Source organism: Trichomonas vaginalis, chromosome I, assembly GCF_026262505.1.
Source record: "Trichomonas vaginalis G3 chromosome I, whole genome shotgun sequence".
NCBI classification, from domain to species: domain Eukaryota; phylum Parabasalia; order Trichomonadida; family Trichomonadidae; genus Trichomonas; species Trichomonas vaginalis.
The window spans coordinates 20,192,818-20,208,584 of NC_067203.1; the positions used below are offsets into that span (position 1 = coordinate 20,192,818).

General features: G+C 30.2%; 3 protein-coding genes across 3 annotated transcripts, besides 6 other annotated features; all 3 read left to right on the plus strand.

Annotated features, from left to right (window-relative positions):
• The first annotated feature begins 2,001 nt into the window (after nt 1-2,001).
• Nucleotides 2,002-2,258: a mobile genetic element.
• Nucleotides 2,259-2,304: 46 nt separating this feature from the next.
• Nucleotides 2,305-2,397: a mobile genetic element.
• Nucleotides 2,398-4,165: 1,768 nt separating this feature from the next.
• Nucleotides 4,166-4,202: a mobile genetic element.
• A 1,174-nt stretch (nt 4,203-5,376) lies between these two features.
• Nucleotides 5,377-5,414: a mobile genetic element.
• Nucleotides 5,415-5,864: a mobile genetic element.
• Nucleotides 5,865-6,019: 155 nt separating this feature from the next.
• On the plus strand, nt 6,020-6,855 carry TVAGG3_1017950 (RNA polymerase II transcription regulator recruiting protein; the record flags this gene model as incomplete). Its single annotated transcript, XM_001325082.1, has 1 exon — nt 6,154-6,705. The coding sequence occupies one exon, from the start codon at nt 6,154-6,156 to the stop codon at nt 6,703-6,705; it is 552 nt and encodes a 183-aa protein (XP_001325117.1).
• Nucleotides 6,856-11,855: 5,000 nt separating this feature from the next.
• Nucleotides 11,856-12,610, plus strand: TVAGG3_1017960 (pseudouridine 5'-phosphatase protein; the record flags this gene model as incomplete). The annotated part of the gene is made up of 1 exon (XM_001325081.2): nt 11,887-12,558. One exon carries the CDS (start codon nt 11,887-11,889, stop codon nt 12,556-12,558), a length of 672 nt encoding a protein of 223 aa, XP_001325116.1.
• Nucleotides 12,611-13,061: 451 nt separating this feature from the next.
• Nucleotides 13,062-13,862: a mobile genetic element.
• A 9-nt stretch (nt 13,863-13,871) lies between these two features.
• TVAGG3_1017980 (STKc AGC domain-containing protein) lies at nt 13,872-15,340 on the plus strand (the record flags this gene model as incomplete). The annotated part of the gene is made up of 1 exon (XM_001325080.1): nt 13,929-15,266. One exon carries the CDS (start codon nt 13,929-13,931, stop codon nt 15,264-15,266), a length of 1,338 nt encoding a protein of 445 aa, XP_001325115.1.
• Between the last annotated feature and the right edge of the window lie 427 nt (nt 15,341-15,767).

Genomic DNA, 15,767 nt, shown 5'->3' on the forward strand with positions numbered 1-15,767 from the left:
ATACCTGTGACAATAACACATATATACTCCCTTCATATTCTGATCTCATGACATATTACAGCACAAACTATAATTATACAACATACCTCATAAAGTCTGATTTTACCCCTATCTAAGCGTTCAAAACCTATTTTCCCCGCGTAATCTGATTCTTCTGGCTCTGCTGATTCGATTTCTGCTGTCAGATCGTGAAAATATGCATCACACAATGAGATAAACACAAAATACACAACTTAATATTTTCCTTAAAATTTCTCTTCAAGTTCATACTGAAACAACATCTTTTTTTGAAAATACAATTTTTTCAAAAAATGTATGAATTCAAAAGTGCATACTATATCTAGTCATTACCCAACATTAATTTTGTATTTTAGTTTTTAAGATATTCATTTTATTATACGTCTTATTCAGAAAATTAAATATATTTGTGAGGGAAAACGGAGGAAATAATAAATATGTCAAGATCGAGGAATTGACAATTTTAAGGAAAATATTAAGTTGTGTATTTTGTGTTTATCTCATTGTGTGATGCATATTTTCACGATCTGACAGCAGAAATCGAATCAGCAGAGCCAGAAGAATCAGATTACGCGGGGAAAATAGGTTTTGAACGCTTAGATAGGGGTAAAATCAGACTTTATGAGGTATGTTGTATAATTATAGTTTGTGCTGTAATATGTCATGAGATCAGAATATGAAGGGAGTATATATGTGTTATTGTCACAGGTATATATGTGAGGATAGCTCAGTAGAGTCTGTAAAATAGTTTAGTAGAAGAAAAAGTTATATAAAGAACAAAAAATTAAAAATAAACATTATTAAGTGAAAACCAAAGTTTACCTATTTTATGTAAGGTTTTGTCTTTGTGGGTTGAGGTATATGACAAAAAAGATTGGATAATGCACTCTTGTCGGTCAAACTTCCGCGTTCAAGTTATCAATGCGGAACATTGTTCCATTCTGGGAGACATGCAGAGGCAATGTCTCCCAGGATGAGACACTGCGACCGACAGGAGTGCACAATACACTCTTGTCGGTCAAACTTCCGCGTTCAAGTTATCAATGCGGAACAGTGTCTCATTCTGGGAGACATGCAGAGGCAATGTCTCCCAGGATGAGACACTGCGACCGACAGGAGTGCATAATGCACTCTTGTCGGTCAAAAGTTCCCCAATCAACTTCTGATTGAGCAAAATTGTATCATTATCTGAGGCATGCACTAGCAATGTCTCCCAGAATGAGATATTAAGACTGGCATCAATAAAGCTTTTTATATAGTTGAAACTAGATTCATTCTTCATAGCGTTCAAATTTTTATTAGAAATAATGTAGTTAATGCTAAAATTGTAGTATTTACGTAGTGATAATCATATTCATACTGTAATTCATGTGATTATAATGCAAACCCACTAAGTAATTCTTTTGCTAAATTGAAATTGAAAATTTGATTATGCCATTTTGAGGTCGATGTATTAAATGTAAAACATTTTTCATATGAGAATGCAAAATCCAAAGACTTTTCTATTTGTTAAGTTGCTTGAATCGTGAATTTGGAATTTTTATCAAAATATGGGCAAATAAGCTCGGCGTTGTCACACATTCACTCCCCCTGAAGTTGTGCTTTAATCAGAAGTCATGCTATTTTTCCAAATTTTTTCAAAATAGAGAAAATGATGAAAAATCTCTCATTTATTACATTCAAAATTTTAAATTTGAATTTTTTTTGGAAAATTTGTGATTCAAATTTCAATTTCTCCAAGTAAAACTGAAAATATTAACAGATCAAATCATAGAATTAACTTATCAAATTGTTGTATTCATTTCTTGCGATAATTCGTTCAAAAGCTTTGTTTAAATCTATTTATTTTAATAATAAAAATAGATAGATCTCCGCTATGAAAACATGATACCATGCTGATATGAAATATGAGTTAACATATAATTAAAAAGTTTCTACAATTAATAAGAAATTTATTACTAACTCTTTATTTTAACTATATTGAAACTTTTTATATGCATTCTGGCCAGTAAAGATCCAGAGAACCACATCTGCATCAATTTATGCTGAAGATTTCTGGATTTCATTACTCTTTTGAAAGACATCCAGATATCTTCAGCATAAATGAATTACATACATGTTCTCTCGCTCTTTGTGAACCACCTACCACAACAAAATTACCTTAGGGCAAAGTTCGGCTGAAGTCTCCCATATGATGAGAAAGAAACTTTAGAGCAGCTTGCCATATCCGACTAATTACACAATCCCTAGCCCTTTGGGGACTATGGAGCTGTAGTAAAAGTATTATAAGGCAAAGTCCTTCCGAGGCCTCTCATCAAATGCGAGACTTCGGAAGGACTTTGCCTCATTCGAGTAATTCTACATTCCTGGGACGTTAAGGACCAGGAAGCAGCAGTATAAAGTATGAGGGCAATGACGTATAACTAATATCTCAATAAACGCAGTATCCATGCAGCCTAGCTACTATACCATTGCAGCTAGGCTGCATAGATATTGCGCTTCTGGCTTGCAGAACTCTCATGGTAGACTAAGCGGAGATCTGATGCTGAAATCACTTGCTGATGTGGATGGAGCAGCACTATGATTGGCCAGACCAAAGGCTGCGTAGCATCTCAGCAAGTAGATTATCGGCGGTGACTCCAGCTATGGTCCACCATGAGATTATGACATTTTTGCGATTTGACGGGAATGCTTTGACCTTTACGAGTAAAATCACATCCGACACCTTTGATGGGTCAAGAAGTAGTGGTATACAATAAGTGTTGGGATTGCAAAGATGAATCTGAATAGACGCAAAAGTAAGAGAGACAGGCGTGAGATAACCGGTAAGAGTCAATGGAAAGTATCAAAGGTGTCTCTAGTTTGAAAGTCCAAACAGCTGCAGGGAATTAGTGTTGGGCCTTAATGCAATTGATCATCAGAAACTATTTATTACTACACTTATCATCATTACATGTTGTGCGATGTAATAACTAAGAAAGAAATAGCTCAGGAGATCAATGAAATTCTCTTTGGCTAGCTCTTCGAGACCAACTCTTTTCTTCATGTTTTGTCATTGCATGTTGTGCGGTGCAATAAATAATGAAGATTTACTTGGCTGCTCGAGAGAGAAAACCAAATGAAAAATGGCACCTTTTTGGCGCCTCTTTTTCTTTCAAATTTCCCCGCCAACCGAAATATCCATTCAAATCTTCCCGCAAATATTATTGCTTTCAATTTCTGTGACACTTAAAATTCGTCCAAAATATAATATTAAGATAGGTTATCCAATGTGATAACATAATTACTCGCTTATTTGCAATTATTCCTCAAATCAATTCTATTTTAATGCAAATCATGCGGTAAACCACTAATAAATGATAAGACATATATGCAAATACTCACTAAAATCTATGTGTATGCTCAAAACTAGAATAATACATCAACTTAGATATTGAAGATTCAGATCAACTAATAACTTATATCATCCAAGTCTGACTCTTGCATGGCTTAAACACGGCTCGAAACGGTACGACCAGGTTCAACAGTTTTCCTCAATAACAGGTTTCACCGCACAAAACTGAATTTTGGAGGGTAGCACACTAAAAAAAATTATTCCGATAAAATGGCTGTCAAAATACAATATTCTTTTACAATATACAATGAAAATAAATCAACGTTGGACCATAAAAAAATTCAAGTAAATATAAAGTCTCATCACACTTTTCAATGCTCGATTTTTAAAAACTGTTTAAAAATGGAGCTTATATTGAAATAGTGTAGAGACTAAAAATTACCACAGACTATTTCAGAGGATTGAGTTGCCACTCAATCCTCTGAAAAGTCTGAGGTAATTTGCAAAATTTTTCAATTTGAAAAATGGATTTTAGCTTATTTAGTCTAAGTATCTATTATATGTCGCAAAACTTGAAAGATTATTATAAAATAGATCCTATAAGATTTCTATGTGATTCAATGAATTGAATAGAATTTATTAATAAATTGAAACCATAATATGCGATATGAATTATTCATGTGGAATTTATTGGATATGGTTTCCTAAAAGCAATATATTTTAATGTCAAACTGCTTAAGGGTGGCTTCCGACCAAATTGTCACTTTTTAGCCCAAGTGAGAAAATTTCGTAATTTATAACCAAGTTTTTTTGTAATAAACAGAAATTCATCAAAAGTGACAGCTCTCAATTTTTTGACATTTGTAAATTCTAAATTGAATGAGAAAAATGAAATAATACTAAGCATAATACAATATTCTAGATTTAATTATAATTAGGAAAAAGTTAGTTTTGAGAGTACTTTTCATAGGCATATAGAATGAAATCTTCTGAAAAATAATATCACATAAACTCATATTATTTTCTAATATATAACTATTTTATATAAAAATCAAATTCAATGATCTTAAAAGCGAAGGATAAACCTCAAAATTTACGAATATAATGAGTGGGAATATAATGCTTATCTATCATAAAACCATATGAAATATCAATTTTTGCTTTACGCCTAATTTTTGACGACAATTAGCAAAAAATGTTAAATGTTAACACTCAGTCCATTTGAATATGAAAAATAAAATTGACTTTGATTAAATGTTTTTATTTATCATGCAATTCTTCTTGCGACCAAAGATTTGAATAAAAGTTCAAAAAATAAGATAGCTTAAAAAATAATATACGGTAGTGTTTACTAATAGATGAATAGTATATAAATTATATTAAAATGGATTTGATCCAAAAATATATAAAATTTGATCATAAATAAAATCGTTTTTAATTACTTCTTCATTTAAATTATAACAATTATTTTTGATTTTATATTTTTTGGATCAAATCCATTTTAATAGAATTTATATACTATTCATCTATTAGTAAACACTACCGTATATTATTTTTTAAGCTATCTTATTTTTTGAACTTTTATTCAAATCTTTGGTCGCAAGAAGAATTGCATGATAAATAAAAACATTTAATCAAAGTCAATTTTATTTTTCATATTCAAATGGACTGAGTGTTAACATTTAACATTTTTTGCTAATTGTCGTCAAAAATTAGGCGTAAAGCAAAAATTGATATTTCATATGGTTTTATGATAGATAAGCATTATATTCCCACTCATTATATTCGTAAATTTTGAGGTTTATCCTTCGCTTTTAAGATCATTGAATTTGATTTTTATATAAAATAGTTATATATTAGAAAATAATATGAGTTTATGTGATATTATTTTTCAGAAGATTTTGTGTTCTTCTTCAAAATTTTATTTTTTATTAAAAAGAATCTTTACAAAATATACATTTACTGTAATTAATATTTAAAAACGTGCTCTATCAAAAGTTCCAAAAATTCAATATTTTAGCTTTTCTGAGGTGTCACTTTTGATGAATTTCTGTTTACAACATTTTAAAATCTATATTTAATAAAGATTCTATTTTTCTTATTAAATTTCAAAAATGAGGGGGTTCGGAATCGTCCACAAATTGCCGAAAGGGTTTTTGCCAGTTTTGAATCCGCTTATTTTTATCGACCAAAATTATAATAAATATAATTTTCGATAAGTATTCTACCCAAATGATTCTTCAAAAAATTATTTTTCGGATTTTATTCCGTAAAAAAACGTTACAGAAAACGCCTAGAAAATTTCGAATTGTCCCTAAAAATTCACTGCAGGTCGATTTAAGAGATTTTTCAAAAATAATCATATCAGTAGATAGGGTATAATATAGAGGAGCTTTATGAATAACTCAAAATCCGGGAAACTCAATATTCAACGAGAAAAACGCTTAACGAATCTCACTTTTGGTGTAAACATCACAAAAAATTGAGAGAGCTTTCTGGTCGGAAGCCTCCCTTAACGAAATATATAACCGTTATTATCATAATAACATCAATCCTTATGGTGAAACTATATTCCTCAAAAACAACAAAATTTGAAAGTGGATGTATTCAATCCTAAAAGTTTTTCATCGGCGTTGAGAAGAGAAATTCAATACTACATAGAAAGTTCTCAAATATTCAATAAATATTTGTATTTTTTCTCAATGTAATATGTGCGTTCTGGTTAATCTAGTAAAACTAAAAAATTAAATTTTTCAATGATATTTTTTCTAATATTTTAAAAGTTTATTTTCGGGATTTTAATGGATAGATTACTTCCAAATGGTAGAGCACCTAGAGAAGAAGGAGGTCTTCGAACCAAATTTAGTGAGCGAGAGGATTTGAAGCTCTTAAAGTTGGTTTCGGAATCAGGAAAATCTCCAAATTGGAGAGAAATCAGCAATATCATGCAAACAAGAACGCCAAGGCAGTGCAGAGAACGATATCAAAATTATTTATGCCCGAGAATTAATCACCACGAATGGACGCCTGAAGAAGATCAAATTCTTTTACATCAATATCAAATCCACGGACCTAAATGGAATACAATTGCGAAGCAACTAAAGGGCAGAACAGGTAATATGATAAGAAATCGCTGGCAAAGCTTACTTAGGCAAGATCAGAAAAAGCCAACGCAGGATTCCGTTTCAGTTCAAACTGAAGAACCTGTTAACGAAAAGAAGCCTACAAAAGCAGATCTTGCAATTGAGGTCGCGAGTGCAAATCCTTTCGATCGTCTATTCCAGATGATTGGCAACTCAATTTTCGACGAAGAATCATTTATGTCTGCATTAATAGGTAATGACAATTCTTAATTTTGAGGATTGATGCTTATTACTTCGTTATTGGATGTTATTAATTGTTTTTTTTATCTTTCTTTGTTTTTCTTTTAATGATAATAAACAAGCTCATTGTTATCCATAACAAAGTTCAAAAATACAATAATAAAGTTCATTGGTTTCGAGTATTATTAGCAATATTATCCCTCTTAATTTATTAATTTTAAAGGGCATCGGAGCTAACTAGTATGCATTTATATAATTATGGCTATACTAATATAATTATGAAAAAGCTTTCCTCTCAATAAATTTATTGAAGAGGCAAAATTATCAAAAACTTATTAAATGATCGATAATCGTGCACTAATTATGATGTACGATATAACTTTTAAATAGAATCTGTCGTTCGGTGGATCATTGGAAAGCAAAATAGTAATATTTACGCTAAATGTTACTATTTCTGGAGTGCAGCTTTGTGTCACATATCTATACGGTATCGATATGATATTATGCATTCAATTGCTACTGTATATCTGATTTTTCAAATAGATAGATTTGAAAAATTTGAAGTGTTAAGTTTTGAATGATGGTGTCTATATTGTATCGATTTTCGGACGAGTAAAGAAACAGAGCTTAAGAGTAACGAATAAAAGGATGATATATAGAATGAAAGCAATTGATGAAAATAAAATTCCTAGCCATTCAAGTGTTTCCATCTCTCCTTGAACTACGAAGAATTGCGCTTTCAATATCATTCCAAGTATCTCCAAAAACATGGAAATCAAAAACTAAAGTAGTTTTTTGTAAATTGAGCAAATTACTTTACGTAAATTTTTCTTTCGTTCTTAGTGACGATTGACGCCGCACCAAAACCTAATTTGTTAGGGTGGCATCTATTTCATGACCTAACCGATCGAATCTATGGCTCCGTTTTTAAGGATAACTAATATTAGTAAATCGAAATTATTTTATTCACATGAAAGTTATAATTTTAATGATCGTACGAATAAGACATGAAATATATACCGTTACTAAAAGTCAATAAACCCCAAATACAAGTGACAATCACTTCCAATTTTTTATCATTCTCTTAAACTAAAAATTATCATAAACGCTCACATTAATTGTAAAGTTTATCTCTTATATTTGCTATAAATTTACAGATATTGTCAACGTGTTATATATTGTTTACTGTAATATTTACACCACTAACTATAGACTTCAAACACTTGTAAAACGCTTTGTAACTCATGAATGTGATTAATGATTTTCTTAAGATATTACATATTCTAATGATATTTTTAAGGAAATATATTTTCTATCGAATTTTTCAATAAAACATCATTCATTCACCTCATAATATGTTTTAGAACTTTTATATGAGTCATTTTTCCTCCCCAAAAAATTCGAATAATCATATTTCATTTGCAAAAAATATAATTTGAACTTCATTTTTTAATTTTAATGAAAATTTTAGAGGTAAAACATGAATTCTAAATAAGAAAAACACAATAAAAATGAAATCAATTGATATTTCATGTAGAAACAAACATTGTTTTTGAATTTTTTAAGAAATATTTATCTAAAAATCCTTAAACTTAGAGCATGTTAAAGAAAATTCAATTCCATGCATGCATTGTAATAAAATAATTTGATATATATTGCATTTTCATCCTGAATGAATAAAAAATCAATTTGATTTGGGTTATATTCTTTATAGACAAGGTTAAAATAAGCATTGTTAGAACAATAATTCTATACTCATATAATGTGCAGTCATAGAATATGTTAAATATGGATATTCTATATCAAAGCAAATTGTTTCTAAGAGAAGTAATTGTTGATAACAAAATTAAAGTTGTATTTATTATTAACATCTCACGTTTATATCATTTATGATCATGCTGTCTCTTTATCTTTGATTATTTTTTGAATTGATATGTTGATTGAATGGAATCTAATCTTATAGCATACCAGATTAAGTGTTAAGTCAATAGGAATACCCTTAACTATCTTAAGTTTTTGATGATTGATGCTGATTATATATTTATTTGTCCGTGTATTTATTCAATTCAATTCAATAATTTCAATTTTTACGGACAATTTATTAAATGAACATAAAAAAAATGAACATTCGATAAAACGAGAAACCAAATGAGGGATCCATCATCAAAGGTACATTCACGAAAAGTGACACCCCTCTTCTTTTTTCCTAGGGTTACTGATCGCTTTCTTTCTGCTCGCCATGCCAGAAATGAAAGAAATGATTGATGCAGAATAATTTATTACTCCAATTGGCAACTATCTTGTAATATACAATTAGTTGCATTGTCAGTTATTCTCCAGCATTATTCAATTTAAGTTCAACTTCTTTAATTTAAATCATATTGCAGCTATACCCTCGCGTTGAGATAAGAACAAGATTACACATGCTAAAATCCCACATTAAAAATCGAAATTTTGCAACTCCAAAATGCAACGACAGAATTCCTCGTAATTTTGGTTTTTTACTTACCTTATGATATATATTCAAATGACTTGAATATAGAAAAAGTTACTAAGATTTGAGGAAAATTTTGCAATAAGAAATTAAAAATCGGTTTTATTATATAAGTTACTTATGAATTAAAATTACCTCTATAATTAGTGTACAGTTCCTCACATAATCTTTGGATATTTCTGATTTCAAATTTATACATTTTGATGGAATATTCATAACTCAAATCTAGATGATAGTTACTACATTTATGCGAATACAGTACGTATCCATTCATCTATTTACTTGTTGTTGTTGAAATAAAAACGTTATTATTTTACTATCTTAAAATAAGAATTTTGTTATAGTATTAATATTTTCATCAACAATGATGACATTAAATCAACTCTTAAATGACATTATATCAAATATGATATCAAAATCAAAAATTAGGTGTTTTTTATGAGAAAAAAGGTGTTAATTTGACAATTTGGCTAATTATACAATACTTTTATTTTCCAAATTTTTTTTGAAATTAATTTTTTCGAGAGAAAAATTAAATTTTTGATTTTCATTTTTGAATTTTTGAATTTTTTTTGGAATTTTGAATTGATCAATTAAGCAGAATGAGTTATGGGAATGCTTTATACATCTCACAATGTGATGAATTAAAGACGAATCTTAAAAAATTATTTAAAATCACAAATATCATCCTTATTCTCATTTGTTTCAAAAAAGATAGTACTAAGTATTGATAAACCATGATCTATATTAGTAAAATACTTGAATAAAAAGTGTAAAAGTAGAGTTTTTATTCATTTTTATATTAGATTTAAACGAAAACCTGTTTCATATTAATATCCTAGTCGAGAGATGAGATTTTATTCGTATTTGTTAGCATTCAGTAGACATTCTAATCTTGAATTTTAAATTTTACTTAAAATTATTAATAAATGTGAGGTTTTGCTTCGATTTCTGATTAATTTGATTAAATTGTCTCGACATGCATCTTGAATAATATCGTTTCTTGAGGAACTCCAAGATTTTCAAGAGACTTCTTGCGATTTTTGATAAATGATAAGAACTCTCATTTACGAAAAAAGGTTTATTGAATATAAAATATTTCTGTAATGACTCATTTTCATTATACTATTTCCAGTCAAATCCTCAAAAGTTAATATTCAAATCTCTTATTTAGCTGAGAAACTGGATACTACATAATGGATCATATTCATGTAAGCTGGAAATGGTATAGTTACATTCAAAAGCTCCAATAATACTTCAATTTAGAATACAGAATATGAATATTGATTTTTACTTCTATTTGAAATTACATTTGATATATAAATCATAATTTGATGATTATTTGATAAAAATTAGGGAAATTAAAATATAATTCACAAATCTTTTTATTATCTTAATAACTTTTCAAAATAAGATCATATTATTCATATTTGGAGCCTACTGATTCTAAGTATCCTATTTATTTGAAAATCTATCGTTGGGAAGTCTCGTGCATGTACCTTTCCATCATCTAAGGGTTTCGTTTTGCGAAAAAAACGTACAATACGCAATTTCGCTAAAAAAACATTTAGCTAGCAATTTCGACCTTTGACTCCACTCAAGACGTCACTTTTTTAATTTTGCGGTATCATATTTTTGGAAAATCTTTATGAATATTATATAAAAAGTCTCTTTAATATCTATATTTCATATTTTTATCGATTTTTAAAGTTTTTGCGAAAAGTATTCAATTATTTTTGCTATTTGGTCGTGTAAATGTCAGATTTGCGACATTTTCTGATATGATATTCAGATTCTACGTTGATAATAATGCTTATAGAACCCTCTTGCTATTGTGTCAAAATTGCGAAACCGATAGCAAAAATATCTCGCAATATCAAAATTGAGATATTGAGTGAATTATGCATTATAGAGATTAAAAATCTGATTTGTGAAAACATCTCATCAGTTTCTAGCTAATTCAAAAATCTTTACTATCTTATTCGATTAAAATGAAAAGGGAATAGTTTCATTATGCTTTAAATGACAGCCTTATAATATAATCATAGTTTTCGCTCAATATGCAGCATTTTTTTTTCGAAATCTATGGTCAATATCCTAAATACTGATTGCTTTGCATTCATATCTCTTACATTTTCTATACCCACATCAATATTCATTGCTATTCCTATCTTTTTCATTTTTGTTTGTTTCTCATAATTTCTCAAAAAACATGATAACTTGATATTTGTAAATATCATACTTTATAACGTAAATAAGAACTTGACCTATTAAGAAAAGCAGTAATGAAAAGAAAATCTGAAATTCATAAAAATTACAAGTTTCTGATGACAATTAGCTTAATTAAACCAGGTACAAGATTATATAATTGTATTTTCTATCCAATTATCCATATAATATCTTATCCAGAAAAAATAACTTGATCAATACCAAATGATTTTTTAACTAGTAAATAAAGTATTTTCTTTACACACACATTGTATATCATAGTTTTTTTTTTTTTTGGTTTCGCAAAACATCCAAAAACAAATATGCTATAAAAGTGACAATTTTAGCAAAACGAAACCCTTACATCATCTAAACATAGCCAGTAATATTAATTCAAAACATGGCCATCATTTCGAAAGAAGCAATTGATTATCTGAAAATGTCTTTTCAAAATTTGAGAAAAAAAAATGAATCAGCTAAAATTTATTTTTACAAAGACATTTTAGATAATGTTAGACAACATTAAGGCAGTCATTTTCGATCTTGATGGAACACTTGTTGACTCAATGAACGTCTGGAAGGAGATTGACAATGAGTTAATTGGAAGCTGCGGTGTTGAAGTTCCGAAAGATTTCCAGAAGTCAATTGAAGGAATGGGATTCAAAGAAACAATGCAGTACATCATTGACCGCTTTGATTTTAAGATGACTGTTGAAGAAATGTCGGCAGAAGTGAACAGATTGGCATTAATACAATATTCTACAAAAATCCCACTTAAAGATGGAGCCTACGATTTCTTAAAGTACCTTCATGAACATGATATTAAGACAGGCATCGCAACAAGTAATGGTAAAGATATTCTTCAATGCTGCTTGGCCCACCACCAAATCGGACAATTATTTGATGTTACAAAGATTGCTTGCGAAGTAAATCGTGGAAAGCCATTCCCAGACATTTATTTAGCTGTTGCAAGTGAACTCGAAGTTAAACCAGAAGAATGCTTAGTTTTTGAGGATATCCCAAACGGAATTACTGCAGGAAAATCTGCTGGAATGAAAGTTTGCGCAATTTATGATAAATATTCAGAAGATAGAACAGAGACAATCAAGAGTTTGGCCGATTATTACTTCACATCATTTTCACAAGTTACATCAAATCAGTTTGAAGTTCTTTCACATTAATTTATTTCATTAAACACTTTTTATACTATTTTTATGTTAATACCTAATAAAGATCTTATGTGTTATAAACATGTTGTATATTATTTCTTGCTTTTATTTTAAATCATATTTTTTTTTGTTAATTTAAGGTCATATAGTTTCATATACTATATTAAATAATCAATATTAGCATACTGTAATGAATCAAATACATTGTAAATCATAGTCAAAGAAATTATTGGAATATCAAAATAATAGTATATCACAAATATGATAGATATGGACCAATAACACAAATATTTGGCCGTTATACCTCAAAATGCATTAATATGCGATTCCATCAAAAATATTTAGAGATATCGATTTATCTTCATGTCGATCATAAATATCATCCAAAGTATATGCAATTTTACTAATTTATTATCAAGATTAGGATTTTAATCTCAAAAAGTGAAATTAATAAGAAAATATGCATTTATTAATATCCGTGATATATGAAAAGAATTTCTTACTAGAGCTGACAGGAGTAGGGGTAATTTTAGCTAAAAGTAACACGCCTGTAAAAAGTGACACACCCGTGAAGGGTGTGATTACCGATCGGTAATTTCGACAGTTTAGAATTTAAAATTTTTTATGGAACTGTTGCGAGTTTCATAAAGAATTTAAGGAATATAAGCAAAGATTTGAATCAAAATCTTAGACCTAAGCCGCTCGATTCGCTCGCGGCTTCCGCGAATTACAGATCAGCAAAGATTTGAATCAAAATCTTCGAACTAAGCCGATCGCTTCGCTCGCGGCTTTCTTTATTATTTTAAATTTGCATATTTCCATCAAAAGTTCATAAGGTAAAAAATTTCGTTTATTTTTACTAAGAAAAAAAAAGGTTTTTGATAATAAATTTATTTTATTTCGAAAAAGTAGCAATAATCGTAAAAGGGTATTGATAGGCTTGCTAAAGTAACTAATTTTAGCTGTCAAATACTTTTGTATTTTGAAGTAAATTAGTATAAATTTGTTTTTACTTTTATTTCGAAAAAGTAACAATAATCGTAAAAGGGTATTGATAGGCTTGCTAAAGTAACTAATTTTAGCTGTCAAATACTTTTGTATTTTGAAGTAAATTAGTATAAATTTGATATTATTTTAACTCCCTTTGAAAACCTCAATTTTCCATACAGAGGGAACGGGAATAGCATCCAATATTCCCTGAGAATGGTTGCGCATTCTCAGTTCCCTCTATATTTCGAACGAAGCTCTCATCGGTCTTTTTTTTTAATACTAAACGTTTTTTCCCCTGTCACTTTTAGCTAAAATTTGGGTTTGCCGAGCTGACAGTTTATTGCCACCTGACGGTTGAAATTTACATTCAATTCAAACCACAGAAATAGCTTATGGATGCAACTAATAATCTTGTCGTAAAAACCGGATGGCTCACCAAACAAGGCGGCTTCATAAAATCCTGGAGAAAGAGATGGTTTGTTTTATTAGGACGAACTCTCTATTATTATACTGAACCTGGTAAAAAAGAGTCAGGCCGTATTTTCGTAGATCAAGCCACAGCAGTAGAAAAAGCCCCAGAAGTTTCCCGTCAACCAGCATTCAAAATTGTCGTTCCAAGACAGAGAACTTATTATATTGTTGGCGACAAACAAGAAGAAGTTGATGAATGGATATCGACGCTACAGATTGCCATGAAAGGTGCTAAACCACCGGACCCAACTCATATTAGTGAAGATGATTTCCAAATTTTGAGCGTTCTTGGCAGAGGTACCTATGGCAAAGTTCAGCTTGTCAAGTACAAGAAGACCGGTCAGATTTTCGCCATGAAATCCATGTCAAAGAGACTTCTTGAAGAATTCGATCAAATCGAACAAATTTTAACAGAAAAGAACGTCCTTCTCAAATCTACATTCCCATTCCTCGTTTCAGCCCACTTTACATTCCAAAACGAAGACAAGATCTTCATGGTTATCGATTACGTTCCTGGCGGCGAATTATTCTCCCGCCTTAAAGAAGAGCAGAAGTTCAGCGAGAATCGCGCCAGGCTTTACGCTGCTGAAATTGCCCTTGGTCTTGGACATCTCCATAGCCTCGGATTCGTTTATCGCGATCTTAAGCCAGAAAATATTTTGGTGGATGAAAACGGTCATCTTAAAATCACAGATTTCGGTCTTGCAAAGGGCAAGATGGGAACAAACACAACTACATCAACGTTCTGCGGCACTCCGGAGTATATTGCTCCAGAAATTCTTCAACAATTTCCATATACAAAAGCCGTTGACTGGTGGAGCTTCGGCATTCTCCTCTTCGAGATGCTCACAGGTCTCCCGCCTTTCTACGACGAAAACATGACAAAGATGTATCGTTCAATTATTAACGACCCAATTTCATATCCGCCATATCTTTCACCAAACGCATGCAGCTTACTCTCAAAGCTTCTCGAAAGAGATCCAAATCTACGTCTCGGAGGTGGAGATAGAGATTTTGAGGAGATTAAGGAACATCCATTCTTCGCATCACTCGACTGGGACGACGTAATTGCTAGAAAGACTACACCAGAGTGGATTCCACCGCTTACATCCGTTTCCGACGTTTCTCATTTCGATCAACAATTTACTACAGAAAGTATCGCTGCTTCTATTGAAACAGGACCATCCCTCAGTAATGAAACACAGAAAGTTTTCGTTGGATTTACATGCGTTGATGAATCTAAATTATCATTGCAATAAGTTCAGTATTTGTTCACCACTAAAGTATAAGTTTTCATATATGAATAATATTTAAAGCTTAGTTAGTACAGGAAATATCTTATTTTTTTGAATCAGACTTTTTCTGACAGGCAAATTTATTCAATTTTAAAAATTTTACGAACGGTTTGAGTTTTGTAAATTCGGAGGTTAGATTCTCATTATCCGAAATATCATTGCTAACTTTCGAGTACTCTTGCTGCCAATACAATCGTAAGCTGTTTTTCAATGTAAATGAATGTTTATCTTGAGTTTGATGCATCGAACATTCTTTTTACGGACTTTATTCGTGCTCTTAATCAATGAAATTTCTCCACTTTTTCATACATTTTGAAATTTTGTATTAATAAGATCCGAATAGCAATAAAAAAAGTAATTGTTCTGAAATTTTTGCAATTATACGCTGTAACAATTCGGATGATATAAACAATATGTAATTTTGCAATTAGTGTGCAGTTTTTGTTTGATAATAATGTGAATTAA